Source organism: Vipera berus (genome assembly GCF_964194415.1).
Source record: "Vipera berus genome assembly, chromosome: 5".
Lineage (NCBI taxonomy): Eukaryota > Metazoa > Chordata > Lepidosauria > Squamata > Viperidae > Vipera > Vipera berus.
Genome location: NC_138207.1, coordinates 46260814 through 46287197, shown reverse-complemented (window position 1 = coordinate 46287197; position 26384 = coordinate 46260814). Strand labels below are relative to the sequence as shown.

At 39.3% G+C, this 26384-nt stretch overlaps 1 protein-coding gene across 3 annotated transcripts; it reads right to left on the bottom strand.

The window, feature by feature from the left end:
* Positions 1-1600: 1600 nt before the first annotated feature.
* RRP12 (ribosomal RNA processing 12 homolog) lies at positions 1601-26354 on the bottom strand. 3 transcript variants are annotated; one of them, XM_081330051.1, is made up of 34 exons: positions 26194-26354; positions 24436-24662; positions 20981-21064; positions 20454-20530; positions 19839-19944; positions 19329-19445; positions 19050-19188; positions 18332-18459; positions 17912-18010; positions 17737-17828; positions 17536-17647; positions 17232-17332; positions 16993-17107; positions 16139-16281; positions 15503-15624; positions 14829-14893; positions 14529-14691; positions 14156-14310; positions 13925-13992; positions 13383-13476; positions 11872-12030; positions 11666-11746; positions 9995-10100; positions 8350-8457; positions 7440-7597; positions 7018-7109; positions 6307-6465; positions 5982-6154; positions 5735-5836; positions 4892-4941; positions 4351-4429; positions 3900-3967; positions 3031-3113; positions 1601-2515 (listed from the first exon to the last, which is right to left on the bottom strand). In XM_081330051.1, exons 1-34 carry the CDS (start codon positions 26330-26332, stop codon positions 2413-2415), a joined length of 3867 nt encoding a protein of 1288 aa, XP_081186177.1. In that variant the 5' UTR covers positions 26333-26354; the 3' UTR covers positions 1601-2412. The 3 variants fall into 3 exon arrangements, 2 of the variants coding, with proteins under 2 accessions (XP_081186177.1, XP_081186178.1); XR_014026745.1 differs by lacking the exon at positions 1601-2515 and having other exon boundaries at positions 3030-3113; positions 4351-4504; XM_081330052.1 differs by lacking the exons at positions 1601-2515; positions 3031-3113; positions 3900-3967; ... (1 more) ...; positions 4892-4941; positions 5735-5836 and having other exon boundaries at positions 6038-6154; positions 6296-6465.
* Positions 26355-26384: the final 30 nt, after the last annotated feature.

The window sequence follows — 26384 nt, the reverse complement described above, 5'->3', positions numbered from 1 at the left end:
ACAAAATATACACCCTTGGATTCTAACTTAATTTTTGCTTGCTTGCTTCCTTGAAAACAATTGAAGATATAAAGAATATAATCTACGTAGCATTTCCATGAACTGAACATTTTATTATGGTAACTTCTCAGAACAGCAAGGCAGTCTATATATTTCAGTCACCCCTTAATGTTTCATCGACTTTTCCAATTTCTTTGTTCCATAAATGAGAATAATTACTTAGTCAAAAGTCTAAAGAGGCAAGTGCAACTTTTTGAAGATGTGGATGATATGCAGAATTCCATTTATGTTCTTGTTTGGATGATGGCATCAATACCAGCAGTGATACTCATCAGCAATCCATTACTCATTCTACATTATTCCCAAAATTTGTAATTCCTGAATGTCAAAATACTGTAGTTTTATCATTTTTAAATTAGTTCTGCCTCTCAAAAAATCTTTTCAATGTTTGTGATCTCAGTAGAAAAACATTTACTCTGTCTATATAGATCTTAGTATCAAGGAATTAGAGGAACAGAAAAAATAATTTCCAGTCATTATTAGATCCTTTTTACTTTACTTTCTCTGAAAACAGGCAACCTCTTTGCTATTCCACCTTTCAGTGGCCTCCTCCCTGTGAAGTCAGTGCCAACTAACTCAATCTGAAAATAACAAGCGCACAGCTGTCATGCAAGCTGTTATTCAGTTTTATATTAAGCTTTTTAACCAAAGGGATGTACTCCAACAAAGAATATCCTCCCAAAGAACGTAAGGTTTCCATAGCAAGCAGGGAGTGAATTAGAAGCAGTTCAAATAATTCCAAGCACCCTCAAACAACAGCTGAAATCCTTCCTCGCGAGTGGAGGTATCTTTTAACCTCTTTATTGTTCCCCCAAACTAGAGGGCTATTGTAAGTCTGCCCCTTTTATACAGTATTATAGTTTTGATCCAGAACCATAGTTCCTCTGTAGTTCAATACAGAGGAAAAATATATAGGCTCAACACAGATGCCTCTACCTTCCTGTGTGGCTAACGGCTATCTGTGGATATACACGTCTCAGATAGTAACCAGAGATTTTGGCAAAAAAATTATGGGTGAAAGTATTAAATTCCTCTCCTTGATACCACAGCAGTGAAGCCTAGCCACTAGGAGGAGGTAACCAGAAAATTACTTCGTGCATCTTGATACCACAGCAGTGAAGCCTAGCCACTAGGAGGAGGTAACCAGAAAATTACTTCGTGCATCTTCTGTAATAGTATCCAAAACAATGCCCAGCATACTTTGAAAGCAACATCCTATATCCAAGGTGTGTTTTTCTCGGGAGAAATAAGGATTTACATCCAATGTAGCATTTGTCTCTGGTTGGGAGAATTTCTAGGCTCTGATTCTTGTATCTTGCAATAGTGCAACCAAGATAAACTGTGGTCCACTACTGGCGTATTTTCTATTCTAGGTCTCGTGTCTCCAAGAAGGCAGCTTAGATCAGCGAAATAGCTGGAAAAGAGTTTAAATCTGCCACTGAACAGTTTTGGATTCATCCTCAATGTCTTTAGATGAAAATGGAGAATCGATAATGGAATTTTACATTTCCTTTTTTCCCCCCAATATAATAGAACAGAATTATTGCCACTGATCACTGTTTTCATGTTTGGAAAGCAGGTTTTTTTTTATTCTTGCATAGAACATATCAGAAAAACAAATCAGTGCAAAACCTAAATCACACATTTGGTTGTAGAACTTATCTTTTCCACATGACAGTACTTAAGTCTCAGATCTGGGGCTATGATCAAAGTTTTCCAATTAGTCTAGTCTACTCTGATAGTAGCAATAGAAGTACCAATAGAACTTTTATTCAGAAGCTAAGATCATTATTCACTGCTCTAACTTCTCCTTGGAAATAATAATTCCTTTCTTTTGTTTTTATTACTATGAATCCTTTGTTCTTACCTACTACCAAATAAATCTAGACTTCTTGGAGAATTTGTAGTCGTTACCAAATAAACAAGTTGCTTCAAATAGAGAAAGACAAAGACAGAAAAGCAGGTTTCACAGAACCAGTGCCTATATTATAGTGAAGAAACAGAATTTATTATACTGTGAATTGCTCAGGTGTTCATTGGGAAGCAATAATCAGTCTCTTATCCAAAGTTCTAGATTTGCTCACACTGCTCATAGCTGTGGAAGGAACCAGAGTAACAACTGGCAAGAAAACCCCTATTGCAAGGATCCATAAATAACAAAAAGAAGGATGTGTACATTTTTTTTACTACTTTTTTTGCTGAAAATAATATGTATAGCCAATATGCAGGAATAATGAGCGAATTCCATTTTTTAGAAATTAATTCAGACTGTGGAATAGCAGCAACAAGATCCACAGCCCAATGTCTTAAAGGGACTGCTTCCCAGGTAAATTCTGAGTGGCCTTTTCTCCTTCAGGTATGGGCCTGCTTTTTGAAGAGTCTCTTGCCTGCTTGGGCACCACGCTGAGCTCCCTTCATCAGATTCGTGTACTGTCCTTGAAGTTTGGCTTTCTTCCTACCAGAGAGAACAGATGAAAATCAGTACAGAGGCTAATCTGTTTTGCCTACATTTGAGCAGATTTATTTATTTATTTATTTATTTATTTATTTATTTATTTATTTATTTATTTATTTATTCATTCATTCATTCATTTATTTATTTATTTATTTTTGGGACTTATATGCCACCCTATCTCCCGAAGGACTCAGGGCGGCTAACAACAATAAAAATACAATAATACAAAAGTTAAAAAAGAATTAAACTAGCAGCCCCAATAATAAGTTAAAAACATTTTAAAAATCCGTCAGTCCAGGTCAGCCTGATGGAAAAGGAATGTTTTAAGGCCGCGGCGAAATATATGTTTAAGGGAGTAAAAAAAGGAATATGTATATTTGAAGATAAAATATATGCGTTATAGTAAACCATATTCACTATAATACATATAGAGTTTTGGATTTTTCTGTATCTGGAGCTGATCACTGGTTGCTAGGTTTCTAGCAACGTTTTACACTCTTCTTCTCTATTCTTACCTCCTGTTTAGTTTTGCTCTGTTCAGTGGGATGTATGCATAAGGATCGAGCCCACCCTTTTTCTTGATGTCACCTTTACCTTTCTGTAAGAAACAACAGAATCTATGCTCAGTGATAGGCAACCTAGCAAAAGTACATGGTAGTAGCCCTGAGTCCCCAAATCCATTCCTCCACTAGCTTTCCAAAAGACTTGATATTTAAGATGTCAGTTATTTGCTCTGAACATAAAATTTTTAAAAAGCTAATCCTGTTTTTACCAATGTAATGCTGTTATATTAATTATCAATATAATCCTGTTTTTACCAATACACACACACACACACACACACACACACACACACACACACACACAATAACAGAAATGGAAAATGAATTGATTCTAGATGCAGAATATGATCTTGTCTCTGTCTAATCTACTCCTCTCAACTTCCCTAGAAAGAGTGCAAGAGGTATGGACTGTCACTTCTTAGGCCATGGGTCTATTTTCTTTCCCACCCTCCACTTAGCAAAGGTTGCTAAAAAGTTATGAGAGCTTTGAGGAATTGTTGAAGAAGAAACTTTGTAAGCTGCTTCAACAACATAGAGGAGCTGGTGGGAAAGAGTGTGAAGGAAAAGTCACAAATGAGGATCTTAGAACTCAACTCCTAAGGTGGAATTCCCTACTCCTGTTTTAAATTATGCCTAAAGAATACAGTATGTCCGCAAAGAAAGATACAGACATTTCCGTTTCTGTTACAAACCATCTGAGGATATCATAAATCCATGCTTCAATTGACAAGATTATAATGCATGATTCTACAATAGGAAAACAAGTAACTTTTTATACCTACATCAGATTTGGGCCTTAATCAATCACCTTATGATCTTACCTTTGCTTTGTATTCTGCCCCAGGTGCTGCATTCTTGCTAACAGGCCGATGAATTCCTTTGCCCCCCGCTATAAAGAATAAAGAAACAAATTCTACCTATAAGTTTTCATGCAGAGAAGTTTGTGACCTTTTTTAACTAACATTTTATTAAAAGGCATGTTTTCATGAAACACAGCTTACTTAACATGGGTCTCCAAAGACAACTTGTACATCATGTATAATAATCTATGTTATCAACATGATTGGCTGAATGCATCAAGATTAGAATGGAAGCAGAGGAGGCTCCACTGAGGTTCTTTCAATGGATTATCATATAGATGAACGACACACAACTGATTTTAATCAATGTCTTATTTCTAACTATTTCATTTCTCCGCCTCCCGAGTCACAATAGACCAGAATCCATGCAGCGGTGGCTCATTCCATAACAGCCCCCAAAGGGCATCCCAACCTTTGTACTGTGGCTGTGTATTAGCAGCAAGCCCTTCATCATCTGCCTCTTCCCGAAATCGATGTTTCCGAGTCTTCTTCTGCAAGAGAGATATCATACATCAAAGCAACACTTGGTAAGGTCAACCATCTTCTTTTCTGTGCCTCCTTCTTTCCTGCATTATTTAATGGAAACAGGGACTCTATCTGATAAGTCAAATGTAATTCTCTCCAAACATCTGAGATCCAGCCATCACAACCCTAAGGCAAAGTAGAGACACACAACTTGTGAAACCACATTTGCATTCAGTCCTGACATCTACCAAAGATGTTGCCAAACTTACCAGGAATGTAACATAAGGGGAAAATATGTGACTGCAAAGATCATTTCAATGTAATTTAATTTTAATGAAATCAAATTTAGTTCTTTGAGTTGGTTCAGATGGTCCCCAACTTGCCACTCAACCTCAACTCTTAAAACAAATTACAGTGTATTGGTATAAAGACTTCTTCATACTTAAAGAGAATGCCAACAATTTTTCCCCCTCTCCTTCTTCACTTACATTCTTGATTCCAACTTCCTGCATTAACTCTGCTGACTCCTCATTCAGTCCTGTGGTAGACAGCATAACAGAGATCAGAGACAGCATAAAATGTGTAGTTTTTTAAGGCCAAATCCTTTTCATAAAATGTATAGATAGGAGAAAGAGCAGAAGAAGGGCTGGAAGCAATCTTGGATGTCTTCTTAGTCCAATCTCCTGGTCAAGGCAGGAGCCTTATATCATCCTAGTCAAATGATTATCTGATCTATTTTTGAAAACTTCCAGTGATGGAGCACCCACAACCCCAGGATCATCCACTGATTAATTGCTCTGTCAGAAAAAAAATCTTTATTGCTAGGGTGGATCTCCCTTTTAACAATCTTCCACAAATTATTTCTTGTCCTGCCTTCTGGTATCCTAGAAAATAACTGAATCCCCTCTTCTTTGTGACAGACCCTCAAGTACTGGAAGACATCTAACTTGTGTCCCCTAATCTTTCTCTTTGATAGGCTAGATATCCTGTACCTAGTTCCCTAATTGGAGGTTATACAATTTAGCCCCCAGACTCTTTATCATCTTTATTGCTTTTCTCTGCACACTTTCCACGGTTTTTTTTAAATGCCTGCATTAAAAATAATCTCAATTCTGTACTGAGAAGCTATTGGGTTCTATATTCCATAAGCTCCACAATATCACATTAAAGAAATCCTAGATATATAAATCTAAAATGCTTCCTTGTATAACCCATTCTCTTTAAATAGTTTTTGTTATTTCTGTAATCAATTGAGAAAGGAAACTGGAGTTATGGAATGGCCATTGGATAGTTATTTGATGTGCATTTAATCAACTGCTGAATGTTTGTACCTGTAGGTTCTTCTTCCTCTTCACATATGATTAAGCGACCATCAGCTGATAATTTGAAATCATGTTTAACTTTTCCAGTCTGGGCAGTGCCTGGCCTGGTAGCTACATGACAGAACAGCACAAAAGACGTATGAAAAAATACATCTGGCCCTCCACCCTAGGCATACTGATCTATCATCTTCCCCATCAAATTAAAGTAGTAAATACTATGAACTTAAAAACGGGCCATCTTCAAAATTCCTCTTACCTAAAACCCTGTGTGCCACATTTGGATCCAAGAAGTTGAGAGGTTCATCACTTTCTCCCTCCTTAAGCCAAGCTTGGTTTTGTTGCCTTTGCGCTTTCCTAGTCATTCCTCCTTTTTGTTTGCCGGTCTCATCTTCTAGATCAGAATCTGAGTCTGCCAAGATATCCTCAATGCTACAAGCAAGGGCATAGAAACCACACAAGCTTATCTATGGAGAGTCCATAGATCATTTCAGGTTCCAAAGCATCAGGAACCAGTCTTAAAAATATTCTTACTCTCTATATTAGTAGGACATCAAGATTCTGAGCATGCACCTCATTCGTACCTGTCTCCCTTAGATGGTACTAATATTTTTTCTTCTTCTGCAGACGTGGCTGCAGCTCTTTTCATAGCTTGTCGCTTGCGGTTCCTTGATTCTGCCTTACGAATATTAAGCAGTACTTTGTGATATGATTCAGGAAGCAAAGCCTGCAAGGGCTCGAACCTAGGGAGTGAGAGTGTGTGTGTGTGTGAGAGAGAGAGAGAGAGAGAGAGAGAGAGAGAGAGAGAGAATGGTGACTACAATTAGGAAAAAAAATACAGCCTTTATCAGGGTAAGCTTTTATCAGGGAATTCACAAGAGCAAAAACAAAAACACAAAAACAAAAAACCTTGTGGGGAAGCATCCTCTGAACATTTCCTGTCTCTCTGCATAAAGTGGTAAGAATGGAAAGGACCAAACACAGTTATTTTCTTATCTGGGATTAGGTTACAAAGTACTTTCTTTGGGAGGAGGAGGAATGCTAGACAAAAATGAGCAGATCCCCATGTAACACCTGCAAACCTCAGTGCCTCATTTTCCACTGCAAACGTCTATTTGTGTATGTGTGTTTATTTATACACATACTTCTGTATCTAAAATGGGCCATCTCAAGTCCAGCCAATCAAGACAGCAAGGCTCTGGGCGAGCTATATTTCTAGAATGTAACGAGATGGATTTTTATCGCTCTGATCACCAAAATATTAGCCCTTTCCCTCTTTAACTTCAGCCACTAACCCAAATTTCCGGATCAATTTGGAAAGGAGATTTCGCAGCTTCATACGAAAGTGGCGCCTCATGTCATCTGTCAATCGTCCAATGGCTTCTAACTGTAGAAAAAGACAAAAGTTTTAAAGTTTGGCCACTCTTTACACCTCACTTTCCCATAAGCCATTCCTGTCAATCTGCTCTGACATGTACTGACACCGTGGACTGGCACCTTGCTACTTCCCAATTGCAATAGGAAGGAAAGAATACCACGAAAGAACTGGACAAAAGATGAATTAATGGACTTCAACTGACAGCAAGAAACTGAGAATGACTTATGGCAGGACAGGTTCTAAGAATACAAATACATTTCCATGTTCCTTTTTAGTAATGCAAACTAGATATCTTTATTCCCAAGGTGCTAATCCCTCAATGTACTTTCTCATTCTCACCATAGTCTCCAAGTGCCGACCCAGCAATGTTGTGTCCAAGAGTAGGACTGTCACTTTAAGGAATCCTAGGGCTGATTTGACAACATCCCGAGTCCGTGAGCCTACTATGAGGCAAACATGTTTCACCAGCTGCTCGAGAGCATCTGACCCAATGTGTTCTGCAATAAAATGGATTATATTAGAAGTATCAACTTCAATTCATCAGATTCTCTTCAAGTCTTAGGAAAACAACAGCATCCTTCGAATTACTACCACACACAAGTAATTCTGCAGCTAAGTAGCAACCTACTATGACTCATAGTGCCAACAGCAGGTACTGCGCTGGGAAACTTCAGGTTTACAGTTCGGGGTACTTGCGAGACCACCTGCTGCCAATGTCAACCTCCCATTGCCCAGTTCGCTCCCACAGAGTCGGCCTCCTCAGGGTTCTGTCGGCCAGGCAATGCCGGCTGGCGACCCCCAGGGGGAGAGCCTTCTCTGTGGGCGCGCCGACCCTCTGGAATGAACTGCCCCCGGAGCTGCGGATGGCCCCTGACCTTCGGTCCTTCCGCCGTGACCTGAAGACCTGGTTGTTCCAACAAGCGGGCCTGGACTGACTACAGTTTTTAATTAGGCTTTTTACTGGGTTAAATTGTCCCGTATTTCTTATATTCATTGTTTAATTCTTTTTTATTTTTTGTATTTTATGTCTCTTAATTTTTATCGTTGTGAGCCACCCTGAGTCCTTAGGGAGAAGGGTGGCATATAAATTTAATAAATCCTAATCCTAAATCCTAAGACAGTCAATGTACCAGAAACACCATCTTAGTTCTGTCTGAACAAATGTTCAATCCAGCTCAGTTCAAAAGCAGCCTCAAACATCAAATTAGTCTTTTTATCTTAAACCAGTTGTCGGTCTCTATTTTCTCACCTTTGAACTCATACAGTAGTCGGGTAAGAGCAAGCACAGTGCAGCTGATCATAGTGACAGAGCCAGTTAAGCCTGCATAGATCAGGAGGAGATAACACTGTATTCCCTCTGAAAGGACACATGCAAGAGTTTGTATTGTAATTATATATCAAGAATGCAACTTATAACAAGACTGATGGAAAGCCTCACAAGACTAATAAGTGAACAGAAATTTGTGTAGGGGAAAAAAAACTATGGAGACAATGTTAAAACCCAAGTCTCAAAGTTAGTATCTTGGGATATCAGCATTCACCCACCTCTAAATGATAACAGTCATAGGTTCAATCATGGAGCAATTACTTATATTTTATATATTTAAAATAAGACAATTCCTAATGTCTCTACGTAGGATGAACTCAAAGGAGCCACTAAGGTGGACGGTTCATGATCTGACCTAATGAAAGGCAGCATTGTAAGATGAGAACGCAGAAGACAGGCAAAATAGGGAAAATGATGGGAAACAGTGCATATGTGAGGCTGAGATGATGAGTGGAGAATTTTAGTCATGAATATATAGTCTCAGACATGGAATCTGATGGCTTTAAGGATGTGAGGAAAATCTAGGAAATGAGCAGATAATGCCAATGGAGACTGGGGTTGCAGAAAAGGGATGAAATACTTTTTAGGTTGGAATTCAGGTCTCTAACGAGATTGGTTTGTCCCATAACTCTTTTTTTCTAACAACTTGGAAATTCTTAAGATTGATTCAGGAGGAAAAAAAAAGGACAGGCCATTGCTGGACCTTTCCATTTGGCACATCCCTATTTTGGCTTTCAACTTTCTATATATGCAAGTATAGGAAAAGCTATGATAGCTAAACAACATTATGCAAAATAACCGGATACACCTGGATTAATTAATTTGCAAAAGTTAATCAACATCTTAGAATTCCGCAATCCTGTGTTTTAAATAGGAACATTAAACATATTCAAACATTATACTAGACCAGACTTGTTTTAAGCAGGGCTTGTTGAAGGAGTCATAATTAGAGTGATTCACAAAAACTAAAATTAAAGAAAAACACTGCATTATGATTTAAGGAGGAACAGTTTATTATACAGGCAGACCACGACTGAGCCCAAAATTTCCACTGTTAAGCAAGACAGCTACCTTATTTTATTAACTTTCTTGCTACAGTTGTTCAAGTGAATCACTACAGTTGTTAAGTTAGTAACCTGGTTATTAAGTGAAGCCCCACTGATTTTGCTTGTCAGGAGGTCACAAAAGGGACCTTCAAAATAATCCTGAGACATTCAACTGTCATAGGTTATATGCTAGTTGGCAAGCATCCAAATTTTGATCACGTGACTATGGAGATTCTGCAATTGTCCTAAGTGTGAAAAACAGTCAAAAGTCACTTTTTTCAGCGCTGTTGCAATTTCGAACGGTCATTAAACAAATGGTTGTTAAGTTGAGGACCTCCTGTACAGACTAGCAATAGGAAGAAGTTCAGTAGTAAAACTGAGAAACATGAAGTACTCAAGATGAAAAGGGATGCAATGTGGTCTAAATGAGAAAGGAGACAGAGCAGAGCAAGCTTGGCAAAGAATGATAAAAAGTGACGCCCTTTGCATGCAAACTCCCACATTAGCAAACTGGGACTCACCACTTGGAGTGAGACCAAAGCGTATAAAAGCGTGACCAATTTCTACCAACAGATTGTAAGCATTTTTGCGGGCCCCCACAGAGACTTCTTTGGTGCAAAGGATAACCTGGAGAGAGCAAAGTTATGGTCAACAGTATGATCACTTACCTACTGCATCCAACCTAATTTTAGTACCTGCATCAGTTATCATCCATTTAAGGAGAGAGGGGAGAAAAACTAAAGAGACTAGAATTCCAACTATTATTCTAAAGCTTACACTTACAACAACAGTAACAAACTTAAGCTAATTTAGAAATTTCTTACCACGGTAATTGTTTTTCAAGAAAGACTCAACTAGGTGGCTATAAAGTTTTTCAGTACTATAAGCAATTTTCTTAACGTTGAGGAATTTACAATCCCATACTCCTATCTTATACTTACTATCTAATATTGACTAATTAATGAGAAAATATTTTTAATTATTGCCAAAATGTTATTTAAACTTACAAGATGGATCCATTAACTCCCCAGCAATATTGCAAAACAGTCAGACTGAACACTGAATGAAGGGAGCTACTCTTACAACTGTAAAGCAGACATGTCAAACACAAGGCCCGGGGGCCAGATCTGGCCCGTGAAGTGGTTTCATGCGGCCCGCTAAGCCATCCTGGAAACAGTGAGGGAACGGCCCCCACTGCCTTGGCCCTGGCCCAGAGACTCTCCTTCTGCCAGAGACCCTCAAATCTGTCCCACTCCTGACCAGGCCCCCATAGGCACCCTTGATGCGAACGATGTAGAGCTGGCCACGCCCACCCAGTAGGCCATACACACTCTAGCCACACCCACACAGTAGGCCATGCCCACCCAGGCCACACCCACCCGGCCCCCTGAGGGCAACCGCAATGCTGATGCGGCCCTCAATGAAATTGAGTTTGACACCCCTGCTGTAAAGGATAAAGTTAGAATCTTTAATTTGCATAACCTCTGCAAATGGTAGCAGTAAGACACTCCAGGATACTCTGGTGATAACTCCATTACAAGAGTGCTGAGGAGAAATACGACCCTTCTTAAAGAAAAACCTAAAGTTTGCAATAGAGAGAGAGCAATGTAGAAGAAAAGGTGATATGGTCTCTTTTCCCTCTTTTACTAAGTTTGCTAAGAGCCTTACAAGTTTTCATAGTCAACTTGATTCATCCAAGTTTATATTCCACCTTCTGATTTTTTTACTGCTGTTTTATGTTTTATGTCTAAGTACATTACCTATGTTGTACAGCTATAATATTATTATCCTTCCCATCTTCTTTACTACCTTATTGGTATCATTATTATGATTATTATTATTCAGTTACTTTGCATGTACACTGAGAGCTTTTGCACCAGAGACAAATTTCTTGTGTGTCTAATTATAATTGGTCAATAAAGAATTCTATTCTATTCTATTCGGTTTAAATAGTTTTATAATATTTTCAGAGATCTTTTATTGTGAAATTGTTGCATTTCAAATTTGAGGTTGTTTTAAACTTACTTATGTATTATGGCCAAAGATCAGGGATGGTTTTATAATAAAAAGCAGATTTGACATTTTATAAATGAATAAAATAACATTTCATTCCATGCACTTAATTTTTCACCATCTCCTGACAACATAATTCTTTACTCAAATTTCCAGTTTCTTCAGGGCTGTGCTCTCACCTCTGGCACCAGGGCTGTGACAAAATCTTCATGTTCCACTGTCAGTTGTTTGATAACATGGAAGAGGCACTTCAGACGGGGCTAATAACAACAACAACAACAAAAAGTGATATGGAAATATACTCAGCATTCCCAGACATCATTCTTTCATATTCATCATGGTTTGCATCATGTCTACTTTGAATGGTAAAAAGATTTTTCCTTACTCTCTTGGCAGGTGAAGTTGCCCTGGTTAGGGAGTCCAACAGAGCACTCTTCAGTTCCTCCAAATGACTTTGAACAAAATTATGACACGCAGGTTGGTCAGAGGCACACACTTCCTCTAGCACCCGATAAACCTTTTTCTGTATTCTATGATCTTTGTTCTAGGATAATCAGTTCAAACAGATTATTCAAAATATATAATTTGCATACATCAAAGCACAGGGACTCAATCTTCATAAGCTTGAAAAGGAAGACACCATATCCACCACCACCACCCGTTGTATTTTGGGCACTACTTCTAAAGACCACCTGGAAAGCGCAGTTGGTTCACAGTGATCTGCTTATTGGCTGGCGCTTATTACTTTGAGAATATTACACCTATTTTGTAAGGTTACAGAGTAGCCACTAAATTTCTGGGTACAAACTGCTACTTTTGGCTTACAAAGGCTTACAAAATTTAGTGCCAGGACTCCAGCCAGACTCAACTGAGACAAGCCCTGAGAGAAACTGCAAGTGGTGCCTCATCTTCATGAGGTAAGAGGGCTAAGACTCCAAAATGTAACTGTTCAATCATCTTACCTCTCCCATGGAATAGCCTCCTTGTAGAAGGGACAGTGGCCTCTTTGGCAATGGCCTTCTGAAAACTGATCTGTTTTTGTGTCAGAAGCACTTACAGAGCTAACTGTAAGGGGTTTCTGGGTTGAAAGGATTTACTGGTGACAACATTGTTGCCCAGGGAACGCCCAATTGCCAAAAATAATGCAATCTTTATCTTGGAGGATCTCTGAATTTGGGGCATCTTAAGGCTTTTAGTTTATTTACCTTGTATTTTATTGTTTGGTGTGAGTGAGGTGTTCTCAAGCTATTACTTTGGATATAAATTGTTCAGTATATATTATCTATTCTTATAAAGTCTCTGGAGTCTTGAAGGATTTAGCAGCATACAAAACAAATAAAATCAAGAAATAGCTACTCCAACAATCAAATAAGTGGCCATTGCTACGCTGTCTTGGCCTGGCCTAAGCTATGTGGAAAAAGCTTATAAATGAGCAATTTCAAGTGGCTGAGAGGATGCTTAAATTAAAAGAAAACCCCACACATTATATGGATCTTTCCAACAAAAGCAACAGAATTCAAATTTCTTTCTTATCAGTACAAAAATTAAAAATGTATGGCTCCCTCAGTTAATGACATTTTTTTTCACTAGCCCCATGAAAAAAGGATTACACGTAGTCATGCCCCTTAGTTTTTTAACTGAAAAGGACATCAGTGGATCTTATTTAAGTATTTCATTAGATCAACAAAATGCTAGATAGGATTGTGCCTACTAACATGGATAAATTCACACCACTCTGTTTGTACCTGCCAAACAAAGTTTTAATTGCAAAATCAATGAATGAAATGTGTTATCTAGAGCTCTTCCTTCAATGTGATAGCCCCAGTTGATCAAAAGCAGCAGGGTTGCAGTGTGAAGTGTCACAACACAGAACCCAACAGCTGAACAGTAACTCACTTGCAGGGAGGAGTAGATGCTGCCATACAGAGCATGCAGAGATGACTCATCAGCATAGGGAGCCATAGCGACCACAAGATCTAAAATGGAAAGCCTGCAGCAAGAAGGACACAGTTAGAGGAGCACAATCCTAATAATCTTCATGAATTTGAACTCTTTCAGAATAGAAGACTAACTCTTCTTATAATGGCATAAAGCTACCAGAATCAGCAATGGAAAGACTATGTGGCTCACCCTGAAGTTTATTTTACTCCTTGTTTCCTTCCCACCTTATCTAAGGGAATGGGACAAAATCACCCTAATTTTGACAGAAGGTAACAGGACCAAAAATAAAAGATCTCTGGAAATGTCTCACAGATTTGATACAAAGGTAACTGAGATGTACGTCCTGTCTTCTGCAGCAAATAGAAGATAAACACTGAGCATATCCACTTGAAGCGTAGAAGAAAACACCACAAGATAAAGCCTATCGCTCCGGTAACTTTACATCAAGACAAGATGGATGGGCACACAAGTCTAATTAATAAATAAATAAACTTTACCTAGTGAATTCTGAACTATCAGAACTGATCAGTTTCTCACAAGCTTTCTCCAGGAAGGAATTCACCAGCTGCAGTGAAAGATAAAAGGAAAAACTCCATATAGGAGCATGCTTTTCCAGGACCAGCATCACACACCACCATAAATCCCAAAATCAGTTTAGCTTCAGGCATCTTCCTCTTTTAGTACTCTAGCAAATGGGGAATTTTTTCCCCCCAAAGGTTGCTGCTCACCCCTGCTTCAGTAACTGTCAAGTAGGCTCGGATGGTGTCCAGCAAAGAGCGCCGGTGCACTGAGCTCTCACGATCACCACCCTCTTGGCTGTATACATTGAACATGATGGGCAGAAAGTTCTTTGCAAAGCGCCCAACCTCAGCACGCTCAGGCTCTGGAAGCAGAGAATGGAATGAAGAAAGAGTTACTGTTGAGCGCAAGGAATTTCAGACAGTTTAACCAGGACTCTTGCCAGGCCTTTCCACCACAGAAGCTTCATCCTCAGACAAATCTAGGGAAGATTACATCATAATCCTTTATTTCCTAAGTCTAGGAACAAACGGAAATGTGGCGAAGAAGTTGCCAATATGGCAATTAACAGGTCATATTTACCTGTTTGGCAGCCCTTATTAATTAGCCTGCGCAAAGCTTGGCACACTATCTGCCGCAGTTCAGAAGAGTCATTAATGGCCGTGCCTAGAGTGCGGGCCAGTCCTTTGAATGAGAGTACCACATCTGTAGCATGGCTGCAGAAACTAGGCAGCAAGGTCCAGATCTGAAAGACAAAAAAGGCAAAGTGAACACCTTTTACCTTCACTGATATTTCCTAGGTCAAAATCATAATACGCTTTATACCAATGTGCTTTATACTGAAAAAAAGAAACCAACCAACCCAAAAGCAAAATTCCTCACTTGCCACTGGAGTGTATTGTAGATCTTAGCTTCTAAATCCTGACCTGCCTGGGCAAGCTCCGTGGCTGCAAAAAGAGAAGAGATCTATTTGTAATTGTGTTTTAATAGGCACAGGGATAGGAATGAGGAACAGATGACTCTCCAGATACTACTGAACTCTATCTCCCAGTTTCTTCATTGTTCATGACTAGAATAGCTGGCATTGCTATTCAGCAACGCACCAGAGCATAAACCTCCATCCTTGCATCTGAAAAAATAACTGACACCACTGTGTCTGCAAAATATCTGAAGTATACATACCAATGTAATATCACAGAGGACAAGGAAATTATCATGAGATGTTTGACACATATTTGTTTACATTTGGTTGGTAATCAGTAATTTGCTTATTGAATACCTTCCAAAACTTTTCACAATGTATAGAGAAAGAGAAAAAAATGCAATTAACCTGCAATTTTAAATCTTGATTTTTATAAAATTATATATGCCAAGTAGTCCAAATTATAATCTCCTAGGAAAAAAAAATCACCTTAAGAGGCTAGGTTTCATTTTTGGAAACCTCAGTTGTAAAGGTGATGGATTCTCCAGGTTTATTTTGACACATGATTTTTGATGTCCAAAACTTAGGTTTACTTGCAAGTATTATAGCTTATCCTACCTGGATATCTAATTACCTCTGTTTTTTAAAGAAGCAGCAAGTGGCAGGAAATGACTGGAGAAAAAAGCAAGTGGTGCACTTTGGATGTGGTCTCGGAGCACAGGAAGGAGCCAACTGCGAGGAAAATCCAGTGTCTCCCTGTAGATAATATAATGGTATAATTAAGAAGAGTCAGGAAATGTCACCAGTGAGTATGCCTGATTTATGTGCTAATATGCTTTTCTCAATGATAGCTAAAATAATATGAAAGGGATTTTTTTTCTGTGCCGAATTCATTAATTTTGATTTTTGATGAAGTAATTGGCAGGCTCTGGTTTATGTCTATACTAAACAGCAGATGCTCCCTTATCGCCTTGTGCAACTGCAAAGAAAACCCTCTATGAATAAGGATAAATGAATAAGGGTAAATGGGGGCATTGCTTTGAAGAAGCAAGTGGCTTTCAGAAACTTTGCAAAATCAAAGTCACATTGCTCCTTCCTCTATAATTTAAAAGTTAGGGGCATGCTGGTTTAAAAAATGTTCCCTGCCTCAAACACATTTTTGGACTTTGCCTCATATGTATTGTATACTTTAATTAGTTCAGAAGACAGAACAATATAGCAACATCACTCACACTGGGCTTGGGAATACGAAGATGGAAACTGTACTCACTCTGTGCCATCAATATCTAGGGGAACAGCCTCCAGCACCATTTCAGGGCCCATAGTGGCCACTGCGGCCCCCAGAGTCTGATCAAGCAACACAGCGTGGGGAAAGTGCGAAGAGCTACGCAGATCAGCTAGGGACTGTAGACACTGCAGCAAGAGAGAAATAGGAAAGGATCACATAGAAAAAGAGCATCACAGTTTTTCAGTTCCTCTAAGCACAGCTGGCAACCTAAGGGTTTTGGAGTCTCTCTGCTGAATTTCAGCAGTATAACTTCCAAAGATAAATCTTTTTTTTTCTTTTGGAAAAAAGGAGCACAATAAAATAGTGTAAATTTAGAACATGTTTAACAAAATTAAGAACAAAAGTTTAAAAAGAGAAATCCAAAGCCTGTTTATCCATGCATTGTCTCATTTGTTGGACTCTTCTCCCCTGGAAAATATGAATTGTGCCTGGCTCTGTAGGCCAGAGGTAGGCAACCTTGGCTCTTTTGTGACTTGTGGACTTCAACTCCCAGAATTCCTGAGCCAGCATAAAAGAGCCAAGGTTGCCTACCCCTGCTGTAGGCGCTCAATTCTTTCAACTGGGTGCCTGCAGAAATTCCAACTCCTTCATTTCCACACTAGGGGAAAATCATTCTAAAAAATCTCTCCCTGCACTGGTTCAAACCATTAAACTTCCAATACTAATTGTATAAACTCACATTTTGTCTCCTTATCTAGGTTCTTAAATCCAGATAACAGCAACCAATAATCTGAAGGCTTTACTCTCTACAGATTTTTTTTCTTAATCTAGATACTTGGGAATGCCCTGCTTATCTCATGTGCCATAAATGTTAATGACCTACAGCATTCCTTTACCTTCTGCATTATAGGATGACACTGCTGCCCACATGCTTCAAAGAAAACCCTCAGCACTTGCAACACCGAGGCCCAAGCTGCATGGTACTGGTATGTCAGACCTTCTTCCACTGCTCTGAAAAGAACACCCGTTGGCAAATCAAAAAGAGTCTCAACATTCTGTTTGTAATAAATATAATAACAACGTAACAACAAACAGGTTGTTAAACTGCTGCAACCAAGCAAGCTATTTCATATACCTGAACATCTTGCAAATGTGAGCAGCAGATCCAGACGGAGTTGTGGATGAAACAAGTCCTAGTTCTGTCACATGAGGGGCCACACATTCATTGAGCAAAACCTGAATCATACAAATTCACATTTGCATCGGCCCACGTTCTCTACAGATCAAGAGCACATAAGCCAGCAATGACAGTGCAGGAAGTTCTTCATCACAAAACTGCACATAGAAATGCCCCACAATTCTTACATTAACGAAAGTTACTAAAATACAGTTCCTGCCAGCTTTGCACTCTACATCTAGAAGTAAGGGCAATGTCATACCACTAGGGTCTGGGCAGCAGCATCCACCACCTGGCTGTGAGGAGACAGGAAACAATTCATAGCTACGCTGAAGAGACGAGGGAGATGAGCCCAGCACAGATCCCACTGCAGCCTAAAATCAAAAGAAAAGTTATTTCTGACTCTCTGAACAGCATTTCTCAGTCCCCACACAAATCTGCCCCATTATTATCTCACTCTTACTTTGCTAGGTTAACATGTGCCCGTTCCATGACAGCCAGCCAGGCCAACAGAGGCTGCAAGTCATTCTCATTGGGTACATAGTCATAAAGAGCCTGGTGGTGCAGAACAATAGAAAATGTTACTTGAACAGCCAAGGTTGGCTGGGCAACTTTCACCCAATCTCTGCACTACTTACCATGATAATCTGGGCATTAAGTTCAGCTGGCAGACCCACTGGAGATGACTGGGCAGCAAAGAGACTATGAAAAGCTTTCATAGCACATGCTGTCACTAGCTGGGCAGTGACAGGGAAAAGAAAAACGAATAACAATTACACTTAATAGAAAAATCATTTCTCTTGCTTTTCCTCTTTTCCCATCCCTGTAACTAGGAAATCAAGTATGATGCAACCCCTCCATTTCCGACAAGAGAGGCATTTGGGTTTGCAACTAGGCTAAGCAAGGTACTTAAGAGAGTAGATAGAGATCATCCATCTTTGTTGTTCATTCCTACTGAAGCTCTCTGATCCTCCAAACTAGCTTACACAGTTGTGACTATATTGCATCCAAAGACAAAGGCAGCACAAAATCAACCTTCAAAGAGGAGGAACACTTACTACATGGCTGAGGGTCATAACTCGAAGCAAGGTTTCACAGCAAGATTTGACAGCTGGAGCAGGAAAACAAGGCAATAAATCACGCAGCAGAGTCAGCATATGCAAAGTTGTTGTGGCCTCCTTAGCACCTGTGGAGCCAAACAAAAATTAGTCCTACTATTCTCTCAACACACATTTATTATTGCTCCTTACAAAGTTTGCATTCCATTCCACAAGTTAATTTTACAAACATCTTGGGATTGTGCAAAGTTGTGGAATAAATATATAATATTAAACTCCTATAATAAACAATCAACATGAGAGTTTTTAGGAAGAAGCATTGTATTTACTTGAAATGTGGAAATTAAAGTGGTCCTTCCTCAAAAAAAGGATGATTAGACATAAATTAAAATGGGAAAATATTTCTAAGAAGCTGGCCTTTCAGCAAATTTGCTTTAGAGGATAAAAAGAAGAATTGACTAGTTTCAGATAATTTATCCAGCAGTTCTGCATGAGTTGCAGAGTCGTCCTACTGCAGAATACCTGCAATTCTCCTGCCTCTTGCCCTTTCAACCAGTTTCTAAATCATAGCCACAGCTCTCCTGCTAGAGGGTTGCTGTTTTTGTTTTTGAAACCAGAACAGATGGTTTCAGGGGAAATTCAGGGGAACAAGGTAGGGATGACAATTAGGGCCAAAGAAAGATAAATCGAACAGCTTCTGATCACATGAATTAGATACCTCCAGATTTCTCAATTTGTTGAACGCAGAACTTAGCAGTAGAAATTGCAGCTGGGTGATGCAAAGGAGCTTCATCTCCAAACAGGAACTCACTACCCCTGAGGACAGAGCAAACACCATGCTGAGCGGCCTTGCGGACCTGAAGGAGACAAGCAAGATGAGAGAGGCTGCAGGCTGGGCTAGAAATTTGCCCAACTTCAAATCATATTATACCAGAAACTTAACAATCAGATTTTAAAAAATTGTGAACCATGAACCATATAAAATATATGAACTCACCTTGGGCTTGACATGGACAGTGAAGCTGAGAAGACCATGGAAAACTTGCATTGTCACAGGGTAATTCCATGTTATCAGATTTTGTCTTCGCAGCAATGTAGCTAGACAGGAAAGGACCTGATAAAGAGGTAAAATAAGGAGAGAAATGAGACATTGTCCTATAAACACTAGATATCAAGAAGCGTCTTTCCTGACATGTCTGTAAAACACCTGAGCCAGGAGTTCAGTTTAAATTTAATGTACCTGACAAATTTAATGTACCTGACAAATTTAATGTACCTGACAACACGCATCAGGTACATTTTCAGCCCAATAGCAGGCTTAATTCAATCCAGCATTCCTTCACATACTTGTTTACGGTACAGTTCAAAATGCTGAGCAAAAGGGCCTCTAACAGATTTGTTCTCTCTTAAAATATATAGAACGTTGCAGGAAGCATTCTTTTATTAACAAGAGCATCCCACGCCTAATATTTAGATAATGCATAGATGGCCTCTTTGATGTACTTACCCATCGTAGAGCCAAAGTAGACTCTCCACAAGCTTGTGAGCCCAGAATTCCCATAAAAGCCTTGGAGGTATCGGAGAACTTTTTGATCAACACAGGGCTGGGTACACTGGGGAGGATTCAGAATATGAGAAGAATCAAAGCATTCCACTGCATTTTGCATTCAGTGATTTCATTCTTGTGCAACTAAAGTCACTTGTGGCATTCTGCATTTTAATCATCCCTCATCCACCCACGGCAAGAACACATTTAAGGAGGAAGCAAACTGGACACAGTTATAGTGATAAGGGAGCATAGTAGAAGAAATGACTAAACATTTCAAAATGTTTTACATAAAAGAGAATATATATGTAAGTCTAAGATATTTCCTTTAAGTAAGTTAAGAAAGAAGGCTATCATTGACTTCTGGCAAGATCTAGAGTCTAATTTGTAGTAGGATCAAGCACATAGGAAAATTATGTCTTCTTTTCATCCCAGCTGAGTCTTTGTCCAAAATACCCCTTTGTTGCATAGAATTTTATAGTGTCCTCCTTGATTCCTTTTAATTTCTTCTCTGAATTATCCTAAAGTGCATCCCCAAACTGCATCAAAAATGGTTGCCATGTTCCTAGAACTCACCGCTTCAACACTAAACTTAACAGATAAGCAACAGCAGCCAGGGATTCAGGTGATTCCACAGCTTCCAGAGTAGTCATCTAAGGAGACATAACATAGTTCAGGAAAGCAGAGAAAAGGTGGATGTGTGGGACTTTATCCTGAAAGAAACTGATCTCTACATTAGCCTACCTAGACACTTTTTTTGATACTTGCTGGTTCTCCCTTCCTCATTCAGCAATCAAAAACATGGAGATGTTTGCTCTCCAGCTTCAGATCATTGATCAGATCATTGACATTTATAGTACGCAATGAAAATTCCTGAGACCAAAATGTGGAGAGGGAAGGGTACTTTTTTTTAAAAAAAATAAGCTGACTACAGAATATACAAGGGAGCAAAATGAAAACTTGTAGCATAAAAAGGGAATCCGTGGCTTTTCAGATATTTTTAGATTCTCATCATTCTTCTTTTACTAAACATACTGCTCCGTATATTTTAGTGTTTTGGAATTGCCGGAGTTACATTTGGATACATTTCCTTTGATACTTACCAATACACCAAAATACTCTGTCTCACTTTCTGTACCACCCTGTGTTCGGATTACCTCTGTGACTGCAGCCAATACTGCACATATCTATAAGAAATCCAACTTAAAGAGTCAAAAACTCTATTCACTCAATTAAAACACCTTGTGATATATTATACTTCTCAATTTATACACAAATCTTATTGATCCTATTCATCAAGCTCTTACAACTTCTGTGAAGAAAGAAGCATTTATTACCCAGAGAGTAGTATCAAAGATGAGACACCAAAGAAAATTCAATCCTTGGGAATCCTCTATCTCATTCCTTTCTTCCATGAGAATAAAAGAATAGTGGGAAATATTTGGCTATTACATAATACACATTTCTTTCTGTAATTTATACTCCATCCATATCAATATAGATTTTGGATAGCTCATATTAAAATATATCTAAAAAAATAGGTTCAAAAATAAGTTAACCCAGCCTATGAAACTTTATCCAAACATGGTTTAAAGTCACACAAATCTCCAACCCCAAATGCTTGATGGTCAACAAGTTTTCATCCACTTCCAGAATAATAAAACTATTAGGGCTCCAGGGATAAACTGTTTCAGAGAAGGAGAGATGCTATCAAGCACACCTGATTCTACCCATCACATCCTTTACTAGGCTGACTGAATTGAAGAGGCAGAATATAACCTATTCATTTAACAAATGATAGAGGCCAATGAAAGAAATATTAATCATATACAGTACCTTTGGCAGTTATTATAATCAATGAACAGCAAAGAACAAACAAACCAATCCATCCAGTATCAGTTTAAGCCTTGATGGTTCAGCAGCTCCAGTCTATTAGTACTATTGCACTTCACTATCCCCAGTATTCTCTTAAAAACTTTTGGTTTTATCTCTAATCTAATTTTTCTTGGGTTTTTCCTCATTATCTTTGCACCTGCTCCTGTCACCAACCATCTTTTCCCTTGCCCTTTTCATCACTTCATGCCCATCCATCCCACCACAAACATCTTTCTGTGACATCGTAAGAGTTATGTGTGCCTTTCCCCCCATCAATAGTATCTATCTCACAGAAGTCAGACATCAAGAATGTTGTACACTCTTCCAAGAATATTCTTGAACCAATTTATGAGATTTCAGTGTGCCACTACAAACTTCTCACATCATTGCATTCATTACTTATCCATAAACAGTTACAAGATCAATTAGGATTATCCCTCCAGATATTCTAGTTTTTTAGATGCATTTTATATTTGTTGTGAAACACAGACTGCTGAACTTCAAAACCAACATATACAGTTGCAAGAAAAAGTATGTGAACCCTTTGGGATTACGTGGAGTTTTGCATGAATTGGCCATAAAATGCGCTCTAAACGTCATGTAAGTCACAACAATAGAAAAACACAGTCTGCTTAAAATAATACTACACAAACATTAGCTGTTGTCATGTTTTAATTGAACATAAGATGGAAACATTCACAGTGCAGGGTGGAAAAAGTATGTGAACCCCTAGCCTAATGACTTCTCCAAGAGCTAATTGGAGCCAGGAGTGAGCCAACCTTGACTCCAATCAGTGTGATGATATTGAATGTGTTGCTGACAGCTGTCCTGCCCTTTAAAAACACACACCTGTTTTGGGTTTACTGGTCTCAAGAAGCACTGTCTGATGTGAACCATGCCTCGCAGAAAAGAGCTCTCAGAAGACCTACGATCAAGAATTGTTGACTTGCATGAAGCTGGAAAGGGTTACAAAAGTATCTCCAAAAGCCTTGATGTTCATGTGTCCACGGTAAGACAGACTGTCTACAAATGGAGAAAGTTTAGCACTGTTGCTACTCTCCCTAGGCGTGGTCGTCCTGTAAAAATGACTGCAAGAGCACAGCGCATAATGCTTAATGAAGTAAAGAAGAATCCTAGAGTGTCAGCTAAAGACCTACAGAAATCTCTGGCACATGCTAACATTTTTGTTGACACATCTACAATAAGGAAAACATTAAACAAGAATGGAGTACATGGGAGGACACCACGGAGGAAGCCACTGCTGTCCAAAAAAAATATTGCAGCACGTTTGAAGTTTGCAAAAGAGCACCTGGATGTTCCACAGCACTACTGGCAAAATATACTGTGGACAGATGAAACCAAAATTGAGTTGTTTGGGAAAAACACACAACACTATGTGTGGAGAAAAAAAGGCACAGCACACCAACATCAAAACCTCATCCCCACTGTAAAACATGGCGGAGGGAGCATCATGGTTTGGGGTTGCTTTGCTGCCTCAGGGCCTGGACGGATTGTTGTCATCGATGGGAAAATGAATTCCAGAGTTTATCAGGACATTTTGCAGGAAAACGTACGACCATCTGTCCGCCAACTGAAGCTCCGCAGAGGATGGGTGATGCAACAGGACAATGACCCAAAAGCATACAAGTAATTCAACAAAACAATGGCTTCAACAGAACAGAATACGCCTTCTGGAGTGGCCCAGTCAGAGTCCTGACCTCAACCCGATTGAAATGCTGTGGCATGACCTTAAGAGAGCGATTCACATCAGACATCCCAAGAATATTGCTACACTGAAACAGTTTTGTGAAGAGGAGTGGTCCAAAATTACTCCAGATCGTTGTGCAGGTCTGATCGGCAACTACAGGAAACGTTTGGTTGAGGTTATTGCTGCCAAAGGAGGGTCAACCAGTTATTAGGTCCAAAGGTTCACATACTTTTTCCACCCTGCACTGTGAATGTTTCCATCTTATGTTCAATTAAAACATGACAACAGCTAATGTTTGTGTAGTATTATTTTAAGCAGACTGTGTTTTTCTATTGTTGTGACTTACATGACGTTTAGAGCGCATTTTATGGCCAATTCGTGCAAAACTCCACGTAATCCCAAAGGGTTCACATACTTTTTCTTGCAACTGTATGTATGTATTGCTGCCTGATAAGCTCTGCAACATGGAGCTAACTACCGAGCTGACCAGAAGAGTATCTTTTCAGCAGACAGGAGAATAGGTTTGTATCTGAGAGAAGTGGCTGGACAGCTGAAGTCACTGGGACAATCTAGAAATATAGTGATCTTCCCTATAACTTCAATTACCTAATCAAATATTTGAATTTTCAAACTCACACATTTCTCTATTTTGTTGAAAATACTTACATAGATTGTCTACTCTGCACAAAATTAGTCTGTTAAGGTATGGAGAATCTAAGCTCTTATCAAGCATTAAGAGGACCTCTTGCTCTTTGTAGTAATCTACTCCCCTTTTATATGTTCTATGCTCTTTGCAGAATCACAGAATAAACAGAAATGGAAGGGACCTTGGAGGTCTTCTAATCCAACCCCTTGCTCAGGTAGGAAACCCTATACTATTTCAGACAAATGGTTGTCCAATCTTTTGTAGAAAAAAATTAAAATCTTATTAATCACAACATTTGTTGGTTTTTATAAGAGTTGGCAGCCGCATACCTCCTTATGGGCAGCAGAATTGGATTCCCAAAGACGCTGCACTCTGCTGAAGGTGAGATTAGTACAGTCAGTCAGGCCACTCAGGAAAGTTGCAGATGATTTGTGAGTCTTAGCAGATTCACTGTTATCTTCCACCACAAAAGACTTTGCATTCTCTCTAGACACAGGTCCTGATGACTGCAGTTCATTATGTAGTTTCAAGGCATCTACAGTCAGGTTACTGTTTTCTGTAAGAAGGGCAAACATTGAGCTAATTCTAGAAGCATCACTATCAAATAATCTACCCAAAGAAATTCGTAATAACAAGGCAAGCTATCTAAAGGGACCCAAAATAGAAATTTACACACCAGATTTTCAAAACCATATCCTAATTCAAGATTAAGTGGCATATTTGTAAGCATTTGAACAGGAATACAGCAATTAACAAGAACCAGCACTTTGGGCCAGTCATTCCCTCAGCCCAATTCACCTCACAGAGTTGTTGCAGGGAAAATAGGAGGAAAGGGTACTGGGATGTTCACCGCCTTGAGTTATTTATAAAAATAATAAAGGCAAATAAAATAAATACCACAAAATAATTTTCCACCTTTATTAACAGAGGTGAATAGATTGGGGAAATGATATTGAGAAGAGAGTGATCTATCGAAGATTTTGGTAGATCACACTCTTGATCTCAGCAAATTTTTGATAAAACCTTTCATGATACTCTCATTAAGAAAATGGTTAAAATGTGAGGTAGATGAAAAAATTAAATGGATTCAAAACTGGCAAAATAACCACATTTTATTAATGACATGGATGAATGTTTTGAGGATGCATTTTTCATCAGATTTGTCATAAAGATAAGTTTCAAAAAGATCTAGCTTGGACAATGGACTGAAACAGGGCAAATTTTTACTGGGAGAAATGTAAAGTCACACTTAAGGGGGAAAAATAAAAGGTAAAGGGATAGGATGGGGGCTTACGTATCTATGACAGAATTTGGATATTCACAAGCACAGCAGACCCAAGCTGAACACGTCAGTGTAGCTGATAAACAAACATGTTCTTTTTAGGGACCTATTTATAAGAGTGGAGAGTCCAGATCAAAGGCTGTAACCGTCTCATCTTTTTGCCTTGGTCAGGCCGGAATTGGAATACTGGATCCAGTTCTGAGCCCTATAGTCTAAAAATGACATTGACAAACTGAAAAACTGAAAAGAAGCTTCTTAGCAGCGATAGCTCTCAACTCGAGTAGTGAAACAGATTTCCTCAAAAAGTGGTATGTTCCCTACTGGATGACAAGGAAGGAGATCATGGGAGATCTTCAAGCTGCCATTTATCCGGAACCCATTAGTAGATCCTTGAGTCAACAGGCCACTGGTGTACATGATCTCCTAGGCCAGGGGTAGGCAACCTCGGCTCTTTTATGACTCATGGACTTCAACTCCCAGAATTCCTGAGCCAGCTTGGCTGGCTCAGGAATTCTGGGAGTTGAAGTCCATGAGTCATAAAAGAGCCGAGGTTGCCTACCCCTGGCCTAGGCACTTGCTAACTCTTTGATTCTATGGTGAAGTTATTATAGCTTCAAGATGTGGGTGTTTCATCCGCAAGCAGACATGGCTAATCTATTTTTGCTCAAAATTCATAGAGCATTCGTACGTGGAATAGTTATTTCTCAAAGAACTGCTGTTGCCGCCGAGAAGAATCGCCCACCGCAACTGAATTAAAGCCATCGCTTCCGTGGCTCCTGCGGCTGCTGCTCTTTTCTTTACCTACCTGACCGGGGGGCGAGTAGACGACCACGGGCGGCCAAGCGGTAACGTCGTCCCTCCGGATTGCTATCGCTGCTGTGCCCTTTGCGCCAACGCTTAAGTTTACCGGCTGTACCAGAGCGCAACTTGCCCGAACGACCCATATCGCTCGGTTCTCGTCGCGGCTCGCCGAAGCAAAAGACCAAACCACGTGCC